Consider the following 22,557-nt stretch of genomic DNA (forward strand, 5'->3'; position numbering starts at 1 on the left):
TTGCAACCAAAGATGTCCAGTCTCCAACTACTTGTACAAGGGAAGTTTATTCATAGTTGGTTGAATAAATTGAGGCCCTGGACTTGACTAAGCACTATTTTTGCTATGACTTAGTTATTAGTATTTAATGTAACACATGATTGTATACTTTATTAGGATGTAGCCGACCACATGTTTACTTATTAAAAAAAAGTTCCATGAAGATGATTCAAGAAGAGCAATACATGTTCAACAGAATCCTTCACTATGCATGAAAAAGCCTCATGATATGGTCCCTCATTGATAGTAAAATAGGATTCCCCCATCTTTTAATTTTCTGAAAATTATTGGTTGCTATGCCCTTTATGTGTACAATCCCTATTGGAACCCATTGGGTGAAAAAGCTTCTTATGGACCAATCATCACCTTTGAGACAGTTAGTGATAAAAGAAGAGAATTTTATTCGCGGGGGTTGATGTGAAGATCTTGAGTGAGATGTCTGCTGAAGGTCTTGCTCGTGACACTAGTTTACAAAAGCGAGAAGAGCAACTGGCAAGCTCGAGATCAATAATTCTGTAGCTAGCCACAATATACTAGTGATTTCCCCCGTCATTGTTTAAAGTCCGTTTGATTTCATTCTTTTTTTTTTTAAGTTAGATTTTTAAATCGTGAACATTTAATCTGGGAAAATTCCCTACAGAAACGTTGTTTACAAGTGAATTTATGGAGGTAAGTAGCTAGCTAGCTAGCCCAGTTGGCTAGCTAAATTTAGTTAGACATAAATCGTGTGACTGAGGGAGACAAGGGACACAAAAGCTAACTTAGAACAAAAGTGAAACTGTCTGTTATTACTGTGTTTTTCAGAATACGTTGTTGATTGAACTCATAAAAGTGGTTTGTGTGGGGGGTTTTGGGTTTAGCTGGCTTAGCTAGCTAGACACCTGTTGAGCATCCTTTCTATCTTTGTAACTAACTTAGCTAGTTAACGTTCGCTACTGTTGCTAGCTAACGTACATTTAATTACAATTTGACTTGGGCCGAGTTAGCCATGTGCAATACAATATGTTATTACCCTGCTAGCTGTATATCTAATAATGAAGATAGCTAGTCAATGAAAATGTATTGTTCTGTTGAATGTTTGTATGAATATCTTTGTAATGTTTAGTTTAATAATGCAGTGAAGAATAGAATAAGTGCAAGTTCAAGAGGAGTGAGAATGGCGTTTGATCGATTCCAGAGTGCATCATCAGGTTCAGACTCATTCTTTTCCTCAAATACGCATCAGGTGAGACATTCAAAAGAAATGTTTTACTTTTCTAGATTGCAGTTCATTACAATGTAGGCTATAGATGATAAATAATTCAAGCGGTATGTTTATTAATGGTTTATATTAAGTAGCTAGTATTTTTAAGTATGAATTGGTATGAATTGTCTATTGTAGGCAAAACAGAATCAGAATGCTATATCTCACCAGTGACTGGCAGACGTTTTCACCAGGGTTCATGAATTTCCTTTTTTATTGTCTCACAGACCTGTGGAACTGCGGACAATGAAAGACTCTTGCAGCCATACATCCCCTTACACGAATTATCATTGCCAGAAGAACCTCCCATGTCCTACACACCCTGGTCTGCACAGGATGATCCATACCAACTCATTAATTGCACCCAGAACAATGTTAAAAGCAGGTACCTAAACTAACTACTTCAAATGCAACTCTCAGAATTGTATACTGACCTGGTCCATACTGTGTTTTGTCATACCAGTATTTAACATTGACAGTCTGAAGAATGTATTGGGAAAAGGAAGACCAAGTCTTAATTTATACTGAACAAAAATATAAACGCAACATGTAAAGTGTAGGTTCCATGTTTCATGAGCTGAAATAAAAGACCCCAGAAAATGTCCATATGCACAAAAAGCTTATCTCTTTCAAATTTTGGGCACAAATTTGTTTACATCCCTGTTAGTGAGCATTTCTGCTTTGCCAGGAGAAACACAATACCACAGGTGTCTCAAGTTGAGGGAGCGTGCAATTAGCATGCTGACTGCAGGAATGTCCACCCGAACTGTTGCCAGAGAATTTCATGTTAATTTCTCTACCATACGCCGTCTCTGTTGTTTTAGAGAATTTGGCAGTACCTCCAACCGGCCTCACAACCGCAGACCACATGTATGGCGTCGTGTGGGCGAGCGGTTTGATGATGTCAATGTTGTGAACAGAGTGCCCCATGGTGGCAGTGGGGTTATGGCAGTGGTGGAAAAAGTACCAAATTGTCATACTTTAGTAAAAGTAATGCTACCTTAATAGAAAATGACTCAAGTAAAAGTGTAACAGCTGTCTTCGTGAAGAGAGGACCAAGGCGCAGCGGGTTGCGTGCTCATCATTATATTTATTGAATGTGAACACCAAAAAAACAATAAACAACGAACCGACGACAGGAAACAGTTTTGCAGGCTACACCAACGCAATGCAAAAACAACTACCCACAATTAACAAACAAAACACATCCCTATATATAGGACTCTCAATCAAAGGCAACTACAAACACCTGCCTTCAATTGAGAGTCCAACACCCAATTACCTAACATAGAAATACTAAACTAGAAAGAACATAGAAATACAAAAACATAGAACATAACCCAAAACCCGTAAATAATAAATCAAACACCCTTCTAAACAAACCAGCACCCTGAACCACATAAAACAAATACCCTCTGCCACGTCCTGACCAAACTACAATCACAAATAACCCCTACACTGGTCAGGACGTGACAGAAAGTCACCCAGTAAAATACTACTTGAGTAAAAGTCTAAAAGTATTTGGTTTTAAGTATACATAAGTATCAAAGTAAATGTATTTAAGTATCAAAAGTAAAAGTATGAATCATTTCTAATTACTTATATTAAGCAAACCAGTAGGCACAATTTCTGTGTTTTTTATTTATTTACAGATAGCCAGGAGCACACTCCAACACTCAGACATCATTTACAAACAAAGTATTTGTGTTTAGTGAGTCCGCCAGATCAGTGCTAGTAGGGATGACCAGGGATGTCCTCTTAATAAGTGTGTGAATTGGACCATGTTCTGCAAAGAGATACCGTGACGAGATCCATTTTTGTGCCATTCATTCACTGCCATCACCTCAGGTTTCAGCATGATAATGCATAGCCCCATATTGCAAGGACCCGTACACAATTCCTGAAAGCTGAAAATGTCCCAGTTCTTCCATGACCTGCATACTCACAAGACATGTCACCCATTGAGCATGTTTGGGATGATCTGGATCAATGTGTATGACAGTGTCTTCCAGTTCCTGCCAATATCCAGAAACTTCGCACAGCCATTGAAGAGTAATGGGACAACATTCCACAGGCCACACTCAACAGCCTGATCAACTCTATGCGAAGGAGATTTGTCGCGCTGCATGAGGCAAATGGTGGTCACACCATATACAGACTGGTTTTCTGATCCACTCCCCTACTTTTTTTTATGGTACAGTATCTGTGACCAACAGATGCATATCTGTATTCCCAGTCATGTGAAATCCATAGTTTAGAGTCTAAGGAATTTATTTAAATTGACTGATTTCCTTATATGAACTGTAGCTCAGTAAAATATTTGAAATTGTTGCATGTTGCGTTTATATTTTTGTTTATTATAATTTTATTGTACTGAAATCTTAGGTGATTTTAAGACACAAGGTGATCATGAATACACTGTCCATTTGAAATGAAGTTGAACTTCTAATTACCACTAGACATTTCATATATGTCCCACTCCATTTGAAATGTAAATGGTCTTTTTGTTCATGTGTTTTGAAATGCTTATGTTTTAAATCTCCAAGGAATCTCCCAGATCTAAATGACTGTGGAAGTGAAGCTGATCTCTATGGGCTGGTGTCAAATATCTTGGAGGAGGCTGATCAAATGGAGAGTTACTATACTGAAGAGTAAGTTATTCATTAGGAGGGTATTTTTTTGTCTTCAGTGATATGAGCTCATTTCATTGTATTGGGAGACAAATTAATGGGAATTGAAAATGGAAACCGCAACGTTTGCCAGTAATGACTTTGAGACTTTCAATTTTGTTTAAAAAACTGTATTTAACCTTTAACTTTTCAACTCTCCTTTCAGGACATTATCCCAACTGAAATCTGTCTGGTCTCCCAAGTCAATGAGCGACGATTGCCAGCAGTACTTCCAATCAGAGTCCAAAGTGCAGTCCAACTTTCTGCCGAACCATGTTTACCCTGAGTCTTTCAGTAAAGCACAAGGGTGGCCAATGAACAGAGGTTCCGAAGAGTTCTACCAGCGTTTCAATGGCTTTGATACCAGTGATCAGCAGTGGCTCCTCTCTTCCTGCAATGGAGACATGGACACTAGATACTCTCTACAGACCCAAGAGCTGCCGAAGCCGCCGGGGCTACCACTGCCCAATGAGGGGAACGCCTATCGTTCAAACACGAGGACAAGTATACACGAGTACAACACAGCTGAGAAGGTTGGAGGGTTCTGTGGGTCTGGGAACACTCTTTCTGACCACATGGATGCTTTTGCACCATCCTTCTGCCCCCAGAGCAAGATTAACAGCCAGTGCTTTGACCACTACTATGAAGAGTTCCCAGGCCAGATCAGCGCCAAGCCCAGACGGACCAAGCAGTACACCATGCAAGAGGTCAACAAGCTGGCCAGCAACATCCAGACTCTGATGGTTGGTGAGCAGGACAACACATGTGGTAGGGAGCCCCAGAACCGGCAGAGTGTGCAGATGCAGTATGACGACATCATGGCCGAACAGAGGAACTTCTCCAACACCAGGATGCCTGGGCAAAGCACTCAAGCCATGCAGTTTAAGAAGGAACTAGGAGGGGAGTATGGAGCCATGCAGAGGGAGACTGATGGAGGAATGAAGAGCGAAGAGCTGCTACAGAGTGACTTTGATTCCAAAGACTTATCTGGATTTGGTCCACAACACGTTGAGTATTTCCAAAAAACAAAATCACTCTCAGCGTCTTTCAATCCTACAATTTCTCACCAAAACAAGATGGCTGTCCAGAAAGGAAGCAACCCCCTCTCTATGGGCCTGAGTCTGAACCAGTACCATTATAGCCAGCAGAACCAGTTGCAGAACAAACTCAAGCAGCAGCATCAGCAGCCAATGGGAAACTGTTTATCCTCTAGGCCGTCCAATATGCTGTCCCATTCTGTGTCTGAGTTTGTACCTCAGCACTCCCACCAGATGCAGAGAGGACCACCACCGTGCATCCAGGACTACAGTCAGGGGGACGGGCCCAGCCTCCACAGCAGCAGGGCAGGACAGAACCAGGTCAGGATGGGCATGGGTGGGCTGAGGAGGGGAGCCAGCGACAGTGACTTTGAGATGCAGCTGGACAAGAGCAGGATGCACATGGCTGGGCTGGTAGCTGATGGCTGCTCCTCCACTCAGCGCTTGGATGGGAAGACAAGGCCCCAGACCAGCACTCACATGACAGGAGACGGGGACAAGAAGCAGGGGCTCCTGCAGAACCCTTACCTCGACCTACTCGGCAGCATGTATGGCTCTCAGAGATTCGGCGGAGGAAATGGCACGGTCAACACAGGGAAGAACCCAGCCTTTCTGCCTTGCATGTATCAGGCTGTGAATGACCCCAGACAGAACTCCTGCCACATGTCTCTGAACTCTGCCAGATTCAACTCCAGATCCTCCTTCCCCTACGGCAGTTCCATCCCCCCCATGGACCTATGTGACCTGCTGCCAGATGGGGAGTTTGCAGCTTTCAACCCTTACCTCAATGACATTATGGGCTCCAGTGGAGAGAACCCCTACCCAGGGATGATGGGAGGCCTCCGCTCCCCGATGATAGTGAGGAACCGGGGAGGACCCATGAGCCAGCTCCACTTCCACCTGGAGGAGTGCTATGAGCAGTGGAGAGTCCTGGAGAAGGAGAGGAAGAAGGTGAGCAATAAAAATGAGTGGTTCATTTAGTGGGAATATTTTTGTTTCTTGTGATCATCTTGAAATCCTTATTATTTATCTGATTATGCTGCAATACAATACTTGGTAAGAATGACTCCCAAACTAGGATTAAAATGTATAGTTCGACTGGTTGGCATTAAGTGTTTTTTTATATTATGTGTTTTAGACAGAGGACGTCCTTACCATGAGTTATCCTGGAAAGCGGATTTCTGTGGTGACCAGCAGTGCCCTCCCCAAAATCCCACCTAACCCTTCCAGAGTGGACCGTCTCATTGTGGACCAGATCCGAGAACAAGCCAAGGTGAGAAATGTTCATTCTTAAAAGTCTAAGCCGGGAGGGGATTCTAAGATGACATATGGAATTGTTTTAAGATGGTCATGCTATGGATCATTTAGCTATTTGATTTAGAATTTTAGGACCCCTTTAGGTATCAATATATATATTTTTAAAGATTTGATAAAATATTGAATTTGGCCTTTACTACTATAGATACGCATTGAATAACACATCACATTCATACAGTACATTCAGAAAGTATTCAGATCCATTGACTTTTTCCACATTTTGTTATGTTACAGCCTTATTAAAATTGATTGGGAAAAAATGTTCCCTCATCAATCTATACACAATACCCCATAATGACAAAGCAGAAACAGGTTTTTAGAAATGTTTGCAAATTGATTAAAAATAAAAAAACATGAATACCTTATTTACATAAGTATTCAGACCCTTGTGTCGAGGCACAGATCTGGGGAAGGGTACCAAAACATTTCAGCAGCATTAAAGGTCCCCCAAAACACAGTGGCCTCCATCATTCTTATATGGAAGAAGTTTGGAACTACCAAGACTCTTCCTAGAGCTGGCCGCCCGGCCAAACTGAACAATCGGGGGAGAAGGGCTCGGTCAGGGAGGTAACCAAGAACCCGATGGTCACTCTGACAGAGCTCCAGAGTTCCTCTGTGGAGATGGGAGAACCTTCCAGAAGGACAACCATCTCTGCAGCACTCCAGCAATCAGGCCTTTATGGTAGAGTGGCCAGACGGAAACCACTCCTCAGTAAAAGCCACATGACAGCCCTCTTGGAGTTTGCCAAAAGGCACCTAAAGGACTGTTAGACCATGAGAAACAAGATTCTCTGGCCTAATGAAACCAATATTGAACTCTTTGGTCTGAATGCCAAGTGCCACTTCTGGAGGAAACCTGGCACTATTCCTACGGTGATGCATGGTGGTGGCAGTATCACGAATCAAGGTAAGACCCAGATGCAGACTGTCGAAGTAACAATGTTTAATGTTCCAACAGAGGCAAGCAGTAGACAGGTCAAGGCAGGCAGAGGCCGGTAATCCAGAGGGAGGCAGAGGTACAGGTCGGCAGGCAGGGTCAGGGGCAGGCAGAGTGGTCAGGCAGTCGGGCTCAGAGTCAGGACAGGCAAGGGTCAAAACTGGGAGGACTAGCAAAAAGAGAATAGCAGCAGGAGTACGGGAAAACACGTTGGTTGACTTGAAAAACATACAAGACGAACTGGCAACAAACAGACAGAGAACACAGGTATAAATACACAGGGGATAATAGGGAAGAGGGGTGACACCTGGAGGGGGGTGGAGACAAGCACAAGGACAGGTGAAACAGATCAGGGCGTGACAGGCAGCATCATGCTGTGGGGATGCTTTTCAGCTGCGGGGACTAGGAGACTAGTCAGGATCGAGGGAAAGATGAATGGAGCAAGGTACAGAGAGATCCTTGATGAAAACTTGCTCCAGACTGCTCAGGACCTCAGACTGGGACAAAGGTTCACCTTCCAACAAAACAACGACCCTAAGCACACAGTCAAGACAACGTAGGAGTGGCTTCGGGACAAGTCTCTGAATGTCCTTGAGTGGCACAGCCAGAGCCCGGACTTGAACCCGATCGAACATCTCTGGAGAGACCTGAAAATAGCTGTGCAGCAACGCTCCCCATCCAACCTGACAGCGCTTGAGAGGATATGCAGAGAAGAACTCCCCAAATACAGGTGTGCCAAGCTTGTAGCGTCATACCCAAGAAGACTCAAGGCTGTAATCGCTGCCAAAGGTGCTTCAACAAGGACTGAGTAAAGGGTTTGAATACTTATGTAAATGTTATTTTTGAACTTTTTATTTAATTTATAAATTTGCAAACCTTTCTAAAAACCTTTTCATGCTTTGGCATTATGGAGTATTGTATAGATTGATGAGGGGGAAAAAGCGATTTAATCCATTTTAGAATAAGGCTTTAACGTAACAAAATGTGGAAAAAGTCAAGGGGTCTGAATACTTCCCGAATGCACTGTAAATGGCAAAAAAGACAGTCAAAAAAGAAATCATAAGAAACAAGATTTTGAAGTGTTTGTCCTATATCTAGTAGATATAAGAAAGCTCAAGAAATATATATACAGTTGAAGTCGGAAGTTTACATACACTTAGGTTGGAGTCATTAAAACTCTTTTTTCAACCACTCCACAAATTTCTTGTTTACATTTACATTTACGTCATTTAGCAGACGCTCTTATCCAGAGTGACTTACAAATTGGTGCACTCACCTTATGATATCCAGTGGAACAACCACTTTACAATAGTACATCTATCTTTTTTGGGGGGGAGGGTGGAGGGGTTTAGAAGGATTACTTAATCCTATCCCAGGTATTCCTTAAAGAGGTGGGGTTTCAGGTGTCTCCGGAAGGTGGTGATTGACGCCGCTGTCCTGGCATCGTGAGGGAGCTTGTTCCACCATTGGGGTGCCAGAGCAGCGAATAGTTTTGACTGGGCTGAGCGGGAACTGTGCTTCCGCAGAGGTAGGGAGGCGAGCAGGCCAGAGGTGGATGAACGCAGTGCCCTTCTTTGGGTGTAGGGACTGATCAGAGCCTGAAGGTACGGAGGTGCCGTTCCCCTCACAGCTCCGTAGGCAAGCACCATGGTCTTGTAGCAGATGCGAGCTTCAACTGGAAGCCAGTGGAGTGTGCGGAGGAGCGGGGTGACGTGAGAGAACTTGGGAAGGTTGAACACCAGACGGGCTGCGGCGTTCTGGATGAGTTGTAGGGGTTTGATGGCACAGGCAGGGAGCCCCGCCAACAGCGAGTTGCAGTAATCCAGACGGGAGATGACAAGTGCCTGGATTAGGACCTGCGCCGCTTCCTGTGTGAGGCAGGGTTGTACTCTGCGAATGTTGTAGAGCATGAACCTACAGGATCGGGTCACCGCCTTGATGTTAGCGGAGAACGACAGGGTGTTGTCCAGGGTCACGCCAAGGCTCTTAGCACTCTGGGAGTGTTAACAAACTATAGTTTGCCAAAACTATAGTTTTGGCAAGTCGGTTAGGACATCTACTTTGTGCATGACACAAGTAATTTTAACCAACAATTGTTTACAGACAGATTATTTCACTTATAATTCACTGTATCACAATTCCAGTGGGTCAGAAGTTTACATACACTAAGTTGAGTGTGCCTTTAAACAGCTTGGAAAATTATGTCATGGCTTTAGAAGCTTCTGATAGGCTAATTGACATCATTTGAGTCAATTGGAGGTGTACCTGTGGATGTATTTCAAGGCCTACCTTCAAAGTCAGTGCCTCTTTGCTTGACATCATGGGAAAATCAAAGGAAATCAGCCAAGACCTCAGAAAAAAAAATGTAAGTCTGGTTCATCCTTGGGAGCAATTTCCAAATGCCTGAAGGTACCATGTTCATCTGTACAAACATTAGTACGCAAGTATAAACACCATGGGACCACACAGCCGTCATACCGCTCAGGAAGGAGACGCGTTCTGTCTCCTAGAGATGAACATACTTTGGTGCAAAAAGTGCAAATCAATCCCAGAACAACAGCAAAGGACCTTGTGAAGATGCTGGAGGAAACAGGTACAAAAGTATCTATATCCACAGTAAAATGAGTCCTATATCGACATAACCTGAAAGGCCACTCAGCAAGTAAGAAGCCACTGCTCCAAAACCGCCATAAAAAAGCCAGACTACGGTTTGCAACTGCACATGGGGACAAAGATCGTACTTTTTGGAGAAATGTCCTCTGGGCTGCTGAAACAAAAATAGAACTGTTTGGCCATAATGACTATCGTTATGTTTGGAGGAAAAAGGGGGAGGCTTGCAAGCCGAAGAACACCATCCCAACCGTGAAGCACGGGGGTGGCAGCATCATGTTGGGGTGGTGCTTTGCTGCAGGAGGGACTGGTGCACTTCACAAAATAGATGGCATCATGAGGGAGGGAAATTATGTGGATATATTGAAGCAACATCTCAAGACATCAGTCAGGAAGTTAAAGCTTGGTCGCAAATGGGTCTTCCAAATGGACAATGACCCCAAGCATACTTCCAAAGTTGTGGCAAAATGGCTTAAGGACAACAAAGTCAAGCATTTGGAGTGGCCATCACAAAGCCCTGACCTCAATCCCATAGAAAATTTGTGGGCAGAACTGAAAAAGTGTGTGTGCGAGCAAGGAGGCCTACAAACCCGACTCAGTTGCTCCAGCTCTGTCGTGAGGAATGGGCCAGAATTCACCCAACTTATTGTGGGAAGCTTGTGGAAGGCTACCCGAAACGTTTGACCCAAGTTAAACAATCTAAAGGCAATGCTACCAAATACTAATTGAGTGTAACTGACCCACTGGGAATGTGATGAAAGAAATAAAAGCCTGAAATAAATTATTCTCTGCTATTATTCTGACATTTCACATTTTTAAAATAAAGTGGTGATCCTAACTGACCGAAGACAGGGAATTTTTACTAGGATTAAATGTCAGGAATTGTGAAAACTGAGTTTAAATGTATTTGTCTAAGGTGTATGTAAACTTCCGACTTCAACTGTATATATTTATTACACATTTTTAACCCCTTTTTTGGGTAGGCACAAAACTACCATCATATTTCCATACATTTTTAAAACCAGTACCAGTTTCCTACAGACGAGTCCCGTGACACTTGGGGCCGCATTAGTTTGTAGGCCAAACGCAAATGTGGAAGTGCGACATCGGCAGATGTGGTGGAAAGAGACGCATCCAATGCAGATATCTCTAGGTTAAACTGACAGATTTTAATGGGGATTTTTTTTACCGGTGCGTGAATCGACTCTAGGAGGTTAAATGTCCACTTTGGAATTTTAGGATTGGATGATGGCTAATTCCATGCAAGTTGGCATGAGTGTTGATAGAAGAGTTAAATAAGACCAATACATGAATACCAGTTGCTTTAGGCTAGATGAACACCCATCAAGTTCTGCAAGTGTTTCAAAATGCATTTGAAGAATTTTTGATGGAATTTATTTTCCTCTTATATCATAGGTGGTGAGCCTTCTGGGTAAAATGGAGTGTCTGCGTAGCTTCCCCCTCCATGCCAATATTTGTTCAGCGCTGGACAGACACCTCGAGGCTATTTACATTACCCAGGCCAGACGCAAGGAGGAATTTGTCAACACTTCAAACCGTCAGAGACAGGCCAGTGCACATTTCAGAGAGGACAGAGGTAACTCAACACTAAGTCATTAATGAGCCGCAGCAAGTTCTAAACAACTGAATCCCCAAGCATTTGTCTATGCTTGTCTTCCAATTTTATTTTAGATTTATTCTGGAAATATGGCTGCCATTTTTTATTCTGTAGAGCCTTTTATATTTTATTTCCTTGAAAGAGCAAATAACAGAGCTTATCTTCTACGTTTGCCTTTTCGTGTTAGGGATGAGCAGCATTTGTCAGCTCTGATGATGAGGCCTAAAAACCAGTGGTGGAAATTGTCATACTTGAGTAAAAGTAAAGATACCTTAATAGAAAATGACTCAAATAAAAGTGAAAGTTACGCAGTAAAAATCCTACTTGAGTAAAAGTCTAAAAGTATTTCGTTTTAAATATACTTAAGTATCAAAAGGAACAGTATAAATCCTTTCAAATTTCTTATATTAAGGAAACTAGACGGCACCATTTTCTTTTTTATAATAGATAGCCAGTGGCATGCTCCAACACTCAAGACATATTTTACAAAGGAAGCATGTGTTTAGTGAGTCTGCCAGATCAGAGGCAGTAGGGATGACCAGGAATGTTCTCTTGATAAGTGTGAATTAGACAATTTTCCTGTCCTGCTAAGCATTAAAAATGTTACGAGTACTTTTGGGTGTCAGGGAAAATGTATGGGGTAAAAAGTACATCATTGTTTTAGGAATGTAGTGAAGTAAAAGTAAAAGTAGTCAAAAATATAAATAGTAAAGTACAGATACCCCAAAAAACTACTTAAGTAGTACTTTCAAGTATTTTTACTTAATTACTTTACACCACTACTGTCTTATTTTTTTGCCTGTATTCCTGCTAGATATCCTGCTGCTTGCTACAGCACTGAGGGATCTGTCTTTGACCACAAGGAAGTCCCGCACTGCCCTGTGGTGTGCCCTACAGATGACCCTACCCAAGTCCAACACGGACAAGCTGGATGAGCAGAGCACCTCTGAGGAGACCAGCCCAGGGAGAACACTTATCCAGTTCTGATGCCACTGAGCCACCCTATGGTTCACATGTGACACTCACTCACGTTTATGCTATAGATGTTGCTGAGAGCAAGACCAGTGAGGAGCATTAGGCCAGATTACATTTTGATCACATTATTAGACAGAACAGAAGGAATTCTTGTATGTAGGCTCAGTTTGAGCAAATAGAGGACATTTATTATTTTTGGAGATTATCAGTCTTATTGAAAATGTATCCTAAAGCAGGTGGTTCAGAACAATGTAATGGGATAACCAAGGGTGCATTTATTTTAAATGGCAGTACAATTCTATTATGCTGTTGAATTGAGAATCCCCATAATCCCTTCAGCCCCAGTAATTCCGTTAACGAGCTTCTATTAGGAACATGAGAGAGCAGAGCCTGATCAGATATGGTGGTGGTGATAACTGTAGGAGAATATACAGTATTACATTCATCAGTATTGTCAACTCCCTTAGAGCTAGGTTCCTTGTAATCATTGCAAGGAAAATGAGTTTAATTTACCTTAGTGGCCACAAATGTTAATACAATTTGATTGATAGTTGCTCTTGGGCTAGGGGAATTCATAATATGAAATGTGTTAAGGCTTAATTTATCTTCAAAATCACCACATTTTGTGATTAGGGTCATCGAAAATAATGGGAATCTTGGAAAGGCCGAATATTATTTAAAGACACTATTTATAATTATTAAAACATGGCAATCATTTGAATGTTTTCCTGAATGTTTAACTTATTTATTTGAATGTGATTTGACATTCAGTTCTCTAATATGCTTCTTAACAACCAATAATTGTGGATAAGTGGTCATTGCCTCCGCTTAAGTTGAGTGGATATGGCAATGGGAACCACTTTTCTGTCATATTCCATGTTAACATACCAATCAATCGTCAACTTGAAGCCTCGTGTTTCCTCGGTTTACCTGAAAAGCAACATACTCTCAGTAGGTTAGAAATTTGGACTGGTCATCCATTGATGTTAATTAAATTTTATGTTATTCTTATTTAGAATTTAGTTCTCTGAATGTTAATCACGCTGCATTACAGCTCATTTCAAAAACATAAGAATTAAGTTTGGACCCATACTATCAATGACATAATACACACTCGTAAGACAGGTGGCAAACATGTTCAAACCCCTGTATTTTTAATGTTCCTGTTTGAAACTGTATGTTTCACGATAATTGTTTGTTTTATTAAATCAAAAAAACAATAAAGCTCTTTAAAATGGCATTTATTTATTCAAAACATATGTTGAAAATGAACCCCATTGCCATTCTGCAAACATTGTATATGATATAATCGAGGTATACAGTATCAACCACCACGTTGTTCTGATTCTCATACAAGAGAGTGCATAGACAGTACATGAAGACTGGGGTGCCAAACTGAATGTATTTAATATGACTAACATGAGTGTGAGCCTTGAGTAAATCCATCTCCAAAGAGGAAAAGCATTTGCAACACATTGGCACATACTAGCAGTGGTTCAATCTTTGAGCGAGTTAAGATCCCATAGGGCACTTCCCCTTCCTTTTACTACAATATCCCCTATAGTAATTGCAGAACATTTGAATGCCATTTAAAAACATTTATCTTGGAAAATTATTACTTAAACTGGGCAAACATTTTAGAGTGAACATTTTTTTTAGAGCATGCTACATCTAGTGAATGACTATTCATTTTCAGAGACAGTCTCCCTATTAGTAGAGGCATATTGAAAAGGAGGCAGGGACAGCAATGATACAGAAACATCCGCCTCCTTAGTTTCAATATGGTAGGATGACAGATACAGGCAAGAGCTTGTGCAGGTTGATCATAGCAAGTAGAGATAGACTATTAATGTTGGCTTTTCATAGAGTCACTGATTTACTTTATTAATCACAGTTGAGGAGAAAGAACACATTGTAGATAGATGGACTGTTTCCCAGCTTTAGATAAAGCTTGATGACTGAAACCAATAGAAAACAAATGGTAATTGGTTAAAACAATTAATGTCCAGACAAGTTCTTGTTACAATGTCAATGTATGTTACAATCATAAGGGTGGTAATAAGGGATAGGTAAAAATAATGTTGATTTCAGTTTTTTTATCCAGTAACAAAACATTTAATGTGACAATGTCCCAAAGTGTCATTTGTTTTTCTCATCTTTTGCGTTCCCCTTTCTGTGTGCGTTTCTTCTCCTTGTCCTTCCTGTCCTGCCTGGCTAGTTTATCCTTCTCACGCTGCATCTTGTCCGTCTCTTTCTTCTTATGCGAGTCTTCCTTAGCCTGGTCCCTCTGCTGTTTCTTCCTGCTCAGAACCTCCTCCACGTTGGTGTTCTTAAACAGGGCTGAGGCGACCAGTAAAGGAGTTTCACAGCAAAACCAGTGCCCCTATTCATAAAGCGTCTCATAGTAGGAGTGCTGATCTAGGATCAGGTTTCCCCTATACATTTAATCATTTGATCCTGGATCAGCACTCTTATTCCAAGGCGCTTTACAAATACAGACCAACATGTACTAGAACCTGGGTTTCGAAGTTGATGGTGCCATAAGTGGTCTTTTAAAAATATAGTACTGGTTAAATATTACTTAATGCAGAAAACAATACATTTGCATTCCATTTTAGTCATTTAGCAGACACTCTTATCCAGAGTGACACAGTTAGTGCATTCATCTTAACATAGCTTGGTGGGACAACCACATATCACAGTAAGTACATTTTTCCTCAATAGGAGTTATAGGAGGAGCAATAGGAGGCATAGACAGGATACATTTATCACCACTGGGGGGGAAAGCCTGCTCCTCCTCTTCAGCTTCAGTGTTGATGTCAAGGAAACTTGAAAAATAGTACTCTTCATTGCAGTCACATAAAAATGAACATTTTGGGAGACTGCTTGCATTATACATTACAGAAATAAACACTTAAGATCTTTAGAGCTGTATAGGTTTAACAAGGAGCAAAGCATAACGGTAGGGGTACACAATAGTTGCAATATATTGAGCCAAGGATATTCCTCATCATCTGTGATATTGGCATATTGAGCCAGGACTGCTTCTTTAGCTTCTTTCCTCTTCCTGGACTCCTGAGATACTTCCTTCTGTTTCACCACAATCTGTGCCTGCTTCTCTATCAGATTGGCAATGGCCAGTACCTCAGCTAGAGAGAGAGGAAATTCAACAGATAATTCATACAATGGCTGCTCCAGCTATTAGCTCATGTCTGAAAGTACAGCTAGAATAATTTTCTGTATTTTAAGTTTCTAGCTTTTGATTTATGTTCATACCATCCTCCTTGTTTTTGGTTGCCGACCGGGCACAGCTCTCAGCCCACTGACTAATGATCTCTTTGCAGACATCTTCAAGTTTCTCATCCTCCTGTGCATGGAAGACAGGAGTATGGAGATGCAATTAGTGAATTACTGAATTTGGAGATGCAATTAGTGAATTTGAACATCACTACTTTGAGACAAGTATGGTTAGATGCAGCCCAATATGGCAACTTTAGTATGGACGAGTGGGTGTATGGAAAGTGAATCAGCTAATTGGGCAGATTTGTTGCCACTGAAGACCATTTTGCGTTGCTGACGGCTGCACGACGAGTCGATAAGCCGGCGACCAGTGTACAGGTGTTGTATCGACCAGCCTGCCGACCTAAAGTGCTTCCATCTGGGCAGCTGTATCACGGTCGTGTCGCCGGTGGTAGATAACATGGCCATTCCCTCCACTGATTTTATTTCAAGTAGGATAGCAGCCTAAATGCTATTTTTTGTATAGGCTGATCCAACTTTGATGTAATGTCCTTAAAACAAGTCAAAATGAGGCTCAGTAGTGTGTGTGGCCTCCACGTGCCTGTATGACCTCCCTACAATGCCTGGGCATGCTCCTGATGAGGTGGCGGATGGTCTCCTGAGGGATCTCCTCCCAGACCTGGACTAAAGCATCCGCCAACTCCTGGACAGTCTGTGGTGCAACGTGGCGTTGGTGGATGGAGCGAGACATGATGTCCCAGATGTGCTCAATTGGATTCAGGTCTGGGGAACGGGCGGGCCAGTCCATAGCATCAATGCCTTCCTCTTGCAGGAACTGCTGACACACTCCAGCCACATGAGGTCTAGCATTGTCTTGCATTAGGAGGAACCCAGGGCCAACCGGACCAGCATATGGTCTCACAAGGGGTCTGAGGATCTCATCTCGGTACCTAATGGCAGTCAGGCTACCTCTGGCGAGCACATGGAGGGCTGTGCGGCCCCCCAAAGAAATGCCACCCCACACCATAACTGACCCACCGCCAAACCGGTCATGCTGGAGGATGTTGCAGGCAGCAGAACGTTCTCCACGGCGTCTCCAGACTCACGTGCTCAGTGTGAACCTGCTTTCATCTATGAAGAGTACAGGGCGCCAGTGGCGAATTTGCCAATCTTGGTGTTCTCTGGCAAATGCCAAACGTCCTGCACGGTGTTGGGCTGTAAGCACAACCCCCACCTGTGGACGTCGGGCCCTCATACCACCCTCATGGAGTGTTTCTGACCGTTTGAGCAGACACATGCACATTTGTGGCCTGCTGGAGGTCATTTTGCAGGGTTCTGGCAGTGCTCCTCCTGCTCCTCCTTGCACAAAGGCGGAGGTAGCGGTCCTGCTGCTGGGTTGTTGCCCTCCTACGGCCTCCTCCACATCTCCTGATGTACTGGCCTGTCTCTTGGTAGCACCTCCATGCTCTGGACACTACGCTGACAGACACAGCAAACCTTCTTGCCACAGCTCGCATTGATGTGCCATCCTGGATGAGCTGCACTACCTGAGCCACTTGTGTGGGTTGTAGACTCCGTCTCATGCTACCACTAGAGTGAAAGCACCGCCAGCATTCAAAAGTGACCAAAACATCAGCCAGGAAGCATAGGAACTGAGAAGTGGTCTGTGGTCACCACCTGCAGAACCACTCCTTTATTGGGGGTGTCTTGCTAATTGCCTATAATTTCCACCTGTTGTCTATTCCATTTGCACAACAGCATGTGGAATTTATTGTCAATCAGTGTTGCTTCCTAAGTGGACAGTTTGATTTCACAGAAGTGTGATTGACTTGGAGTTACATTGTGTTTAAGTGTTCCCTTTATTTTTTTTGAGCAGTATATATATATATATATATATATATATATATATATATATATATATATATATATATATATATTTTTTTTACTCAAACCTCCCGCCGGGCCAGATTGAATGGGCTCCCGGGCCGGATTGGTACAAATGGTCTAACCTAGTGGTTCACAAACTATGGGGGGCGCAAAAGGTCGGCAGTCTGGCGTTTCAACATACTATTGAAAGTTGTAATAGTAGATTGTACAATGTGCAATTTATAAATTGGGTAGTGCATCATCAGTTTTCCTCTTGTCATGTCAGTCATTGCATACATTAGAGATATTTATCACTTGTCAGAAATGTCCAGATCAACTAGCCCAGTGGTTCTCAAACTTTTTATAGTCCCGTACCCCTTCAGACATTTAACTTCCAGATGCGTAACCCCTCTAGCACCATGGTCAGTGCACTCTCAAATGTTTTTTTGCCATCATTGTAAGCCTGCCACACACTATACAATACATTTATTAAACATAAGAATGAGTGTGAGTTTGCCACAACGCGGCTAGTGGGAAGTGACAAAGAGATCTTATAGGACCAGGGCACAAATAATATAATAATAAATAATTTAGCTTTTTATTTAGCCATCTTACATACACTACCGTTCAAAGGTTTGGGGTCACTTAAGAAATGTCCTTGTTTTTGAAAGAAAAAAAGTAGCTTTTGTCCATTAAAATAACATCAAATTGATCAGAAATAGTGTAGACATTGTTAATATTGTAAATGACTATTGTAGCTGGAAATGGCTGATTTGTTATGGAATATCTACATAGGCTTACAGAGGCCCATTATCAGCAACCATCCCTCCTGTGTTCCAATGGCACGTGTTAGTTTATCATTTTAAAAGGCTAATTGATTATTAGAAAACCCTTTTGCAATTATGTTAGCACAGCTGAAAACTGTTGTTCTGATTAAAGAAGCAATAAACCTGGCCTTCTTTAGACTATCAGCAGTTGTGGGTTCATTTGCCAGTTGAGGACTTGTGAGGTGTCTATTTCTCAAACTAGACACTAATGTACTTGTCCTCTTGCTCAGTTGTGCACCGGGGCCTCCCACTCCTCTTTCTGTTCTGGTTAGAGCCCGTTTACGCTGATCTGTGACGGGAGTAGCACACAGCGTTGTACGAGATCTTCCGTTTCTTGGCAATTTCTCGCATGGAATAGCCTTCATTTCTCAGAACAAGAATCGACTGATGAGTTTCAGAAGAAAGTTCTTTGTTTCTGGCCATTTTGAGCCTGTAAATCGAACCCACAAATGCTGATGCTCCAGATACTCAACTAGTCTAAAGAAAGCCAGTTTTATTGCTTCTTTAAATCAGAACAACAGTTTTCATAATTGCAAAAGGGTTTTCTAATAATCAATTAGCCTTTTAAAATGATAAACTTGGATTAGGTAACACAATGTGCCATTGGAACACAGGAGGGATGGTTGCTGATAACAGGCCTCTATCTACATAGCTGTACATTCTATTAAAAATCTGTTTCCAGCTACAATAGTCATTTACAACATTAACAATGTCTACACTGTATTTCTGATAAATTTGATGTTAATTTAATGGATAAAAAAGGACATTTCTAAGTGACCACAAACTTTGGAACGGTAGAGTGTGTGTGTGTATACACACACACACACACTGGAAGTCGGAGGTTTACATACACTTAGTTTGGAGTCATTAAAACTCGTTTTTCAACCACTCCACACATTTCTTGTTAACAAACTATAGTTTTGGCAAGTCGGTTAGGACATCTACTTTGTGCATGACACAAGTAATTTTTCCAACAATTGTTTACAGACTGATTACTTCACTGTATCACAATTCCAGTGGGTCAGAAGTTTACATACACTAAGGTGACTGTGCCTTTAAACAGCTTGGAAAATTCCAGAAAATGTTGTCATGGCTTTAGAAGCGTCTAATAGGCTAATTGACATCATTTGAGTCAATTGGAGGCGTACCTGTGGATGTATTTCAAGGCCTACCTTCAAACACAGTGCCTCTTTGCTTGACATCATGGGAAAATCAAAAGAAATCAGCCAAGACCTCAGAATTTTTTTTTGTAGAATTCCACAAGTCTGGTTCATCCTTGGGAGCAATTTGCAAACGCCTGAAGGTACCACGTTCATCTGTACAAACAATAGTACACAAGTATAAACACCATGGGACCATACAGCCGGCATACCGCTCAGGAAGGAGACGCGTTCTGTCTCTTAGAGATTAACATACTTTGGTGCAAAAAGTGCAAATCAATCCCAGAAAAACAGCAAAGGATCTTGTGAAGATGCTGGAGGAAACAGGTACAAAAGTATCTATATCCACAGTAAAACGAGTCCTAATGTCGACATAACCCGAAAGGCCGCTCAGCAAGGAAGAAGCCACTGCTCCAAAACTGCCATAAAAAAGCCAGACTGCGGTTTGCAACTGCAGGTGGGGACAAAGATCGTACTTTTTGGAGAAATGTCCTCTGGTCTGATTAAACAAAAATAGAACTGTTTGGCCATAATGACCATCATTATTTTTGGAGGAAAAAGGGGGAGGCTTGCAAGCCGAAGAACACCATCCCAACCGTGAAGAACAGGGGTTGCAGCATCATGTTGTGGTGGTGCTTTGCTGCAGGAGGGACTAGATGGCATCATGAGGGAGAAAAATGATGTGGATATATTGAAGCAACATCTCAAGACATCAGTCAGGGATTTAAAGCTTGGTCGCAAATGGGTCTTCCAAATGGACAATGACCCCAAGCATACTTCCAAAGTTGTGGCAAAATGGCTTAAGGACAGCAAAGCAAAGGTATTGGAGTGGCCATCACAAGCTCTGACCTCAATCCAATAGAACATTTGTGGGCAGAACTGAAAAAGTGTGTGCGAGTAAGGAGGTCTACAAAGCCGACTCAGTTACACCAGCTCTGTCAGGAGGAATGGGCCAAAATTCACCCAACTTATTATGGGAAGCTTGTGGAAGGCTGCACAAAATGTTTGACCCAAGTTAAACAATTTAAAGGCAATGCTACCAAATACTAATTGAGTGTATGTAAACTTCTGACCCACTGGGAATGTGAGGAAAGAAATAAAAGCTGAAATAAATCATTCTCTCTACTGTTATTCTGACATTTCACATTCTTAAAATAAAGTGGTGATCCTAACTGACCTAAAACAGGGAATGTTTACTAGGATTAAATGTCAGGAATTTAAATGTATTTGGCTAAGGTGTATGTAAACTACAGACAACTGTGATATTTTTTTATGTTATTAATCACATTTTTATTTGGCATACCCCTGACGGCATTGCGTGTACACCCCAGTTTGGGAATACCTGTACTAGCCCATGTCAGCAAACGTTTTTTAGCTAGGTTGTATTTAGCCAATAAATGTTGTATGTCACTCAAATATCAATTGAATTTACATTAGACATGGCAAAATGTATAGAATTGCAAGACAATGAGCTTTAAAACGGCAAAATATTATCTGCACGTCATGACAAAATGTGTAGAATTTAAGGAAATAAACGTTCAACCTTCCAAATTTTCTCTCAACAAGAGGGGTGAACAGTTTGTGTCATGAACAGTGCTTGTGCCCATAGAAATAGATGTGGCGCTCACGCGCATTGTTCCACAATGCTGAAAGAGGGCCACTACTCATCTTTCGAGACTGCCACACTGAGCTGCAGATACCCCTTTCTCCTTTGAGAGCAAGTGGTAAGGACGTAGTGTCAGTGAACCATCAGTTAGTATAATGTGTTATGTCAGGTGTTGCCAACTTTTGGAGTAGCCTACTGAGCATGTAGGCTTTCTCCAACTGAATCTGACGAGCAGCTGATTAGTGAAAAAAACTAAATCCTGCAAATGGGTCGGTACCCAGTAGCTCTCGAGACATGGCCACCCTGCTGTATGTCATAACCATCTGTTTGTCTGGAGAGTTCCACCGAAGTCTCAACATGGGCTAGCCGGCTAATAATAGAACGGGTCTGGATAACTTCAGGTTTGATTCGCCTAACCCCCATCTCCAAATATGGCTAATGGTAGATTGGCACATGTCGCTAACGTTGTTACCAGTTAGTTATATGGGAACAGATCGATTGTAGTCACTCAGTTGTTAGTTAGCGTAGTTAACACCCACTTGTAACCATTGAGCACGTTAGCCAGCTATTGACTAACTTAACGCGGCGCAAGCATGGCATGTCTGCCCTCTATATTTACCAAAAACGCAGATAGAATTCCTAGCAGTGCGTCCTCCTTCTCTTCGTCACTCTCCTCCTCTTGAAGTATTCCTAAAATATAAGCTCCATACACCTCCTGGTCCACTTCCAAGGAGTCTAGTCGATCATTCAGCCACTTCTCAAACTCCCCGGCATCTGCCATGGACGCCGCCATCTTGGCCGTTCGGGGTCTTCCACACCCTACGACTATCTGCGTGTATTGCCTGCTAGATAAAACTTTAGCAGAATATGGTTGCTGCCTCGTACTTTGTTTTAGTGATTGCCAGGAAATAATTAATAATTTACATTATTGCATTTAAGGAGGGATAATTAATCAACAACATAATCCATTTGAAATGTTATTCTTTCGTTCATAGACGTTAGAATTCTTTAAAAATCTTCATGCCTGATTATGTGACCAATTGATACATTTAAATTATATCCGTGAATCAAACGGACGTAGTTAACACACCCCTATAATAAAATGTTCATGAGATTTCATCATAGTATTCTGTGAGATTCAAGAGCCTCCCCCCGCCCTGACTTAGGTGACGTGGACACAGATGTGATTCTCTACTTTTCACCACTGGGTGGGAGTATAAGACATAGTCTGACTTTTTAGTCAAGTATATTTTTTCTCCAGTTCTACAGCCTAAAAAAGTTTATATTTGCCTCAAAAAAGAAATTATCTCACATGCTTGACCATCACCTGGATATGCTGAAAGATTGTTGTGCATCTAAATGTATCCCTGACTTTGGACATTATTTCCTGATCATGAGTAGCTGCTCCCAGTC

General features: G+C 42.0%; 2 protein-coding genes across 3 annotated transcripts; one reads left to right on the top strand and one right to left on the bottom strand.

The window, feature by feature from the left end:
• The first annotated feature begins 464 nt into the window (after positions 1 to 464).
• Positions 465 to 14,236, top strand: LOC106601036 (meiosis-specific coiled-coil domain-containing protein MEIOC). Of its 2 annotated transcripts, none has more exons than XM_014192904.3 (8): positions 465 to 708; positions 1,145 to 1,264; positions 1,510 to 1,667; positions 3,829 to 3,933; positions 4,118 to 5,939; positions 6,127 to 6,261; positions 11,269 to 11,449; positions 12,285 to 14,236. In XM_014192904.3, exons 1-8 carry the CDS (start codon positions 703 to 705, stop codon positions 12,455 to 12,457), a joined length of 2,700 nt encoding a protein of 899 aa, XP_014048379.3. In that variant the 5' UTR covers positions 465 to 702; the 3' UTR covers positions 12,458 to 14,236. The 2 variants fall into 2 exon arrangements, with proteins under 2 accessions (XP_014048379.3, XP_014048380.3); XM_014192905.3 differs by having other exon boundaries at positions 1,158 to 1,264.
• LOC106601037 (coiled-coil domain-containing protein 43) lies at positions 13,671 to 22,004 on the bottom strand. The gene is made up of 5 exons (XM_014192907.3): positions 21,764 to 22,004; positions 15,722 to 15,812; positions 15,450 to 15,594; positions 15,209 to 15,255; positions 13,671 to 14,785 (listed from the first exon to the last, which is right to left on the bottom strand). The coding sequence occupies exons 1-5, from the start codon at positions 21,935 to 21,937 to the stop codon at positions 14,598 to 14,600; spliced, it is 645 nt and encodes a 214-aa protein (XP_014048382.1). The 5' UTR covers positions 21,938 to 22,004; the 3' UTR covers positions 13,671 to 14,597.
• Positions 22,005 to 22,557: the final 553 nt, after the last annotated feature.

Source organism: Salmo salar, chromosome 03 (assembly GCF_965601325.2).
Source record: "Salmo salar chromosome 03, fSalSal1, whole genome shotgun sequence".
NCBI classification, from domain to species: domain Eukaryota; kingdom Metazoa; phylum Chordata; class Actinopteri; order Salmoniformes; family Salmonidae; genus Salmo; species Salmo salar.

Coding starts and splice junctions, on each gene's coding strand:
- LOC106601037 (XM_014192907.3), bottom strand. CDS start 21,937: ATGGCGGCGTCCATGGCAGATGCCGGGGAGTTTGAGAAGTGGCTGAAT. Junction 15,595..15,721: donor AACCAAAAACAAGGAGGATG/GTATGAACATAA, acceptor CTCTCTCTCTAG/CTGAGGTACTGGCCATTGCC. Junction 15,256..15,449: donor AATATCACAGATGATGAGGA/ATATCCTTGGCT, acceptor TGACATCAACAC/TGAAGCTGAAGAGGAGGAGC.
- LOC106601036 (XM_014192904.3), top strand. Junction 3,934..4,117: donor GAGAGTTACTATACTGAAGA/GTAAGTTATTCA, acceptor CTCTCCTTTCAG/GACATTATCCCAACTGAAAT. Junction 6,262..11,268: donor AGATCCGAGAACAAGCCAAG/GTGAGAAATGTT, acceptor CTTATATCATAG/GTGGTGAGCCTTCTGGGTAA.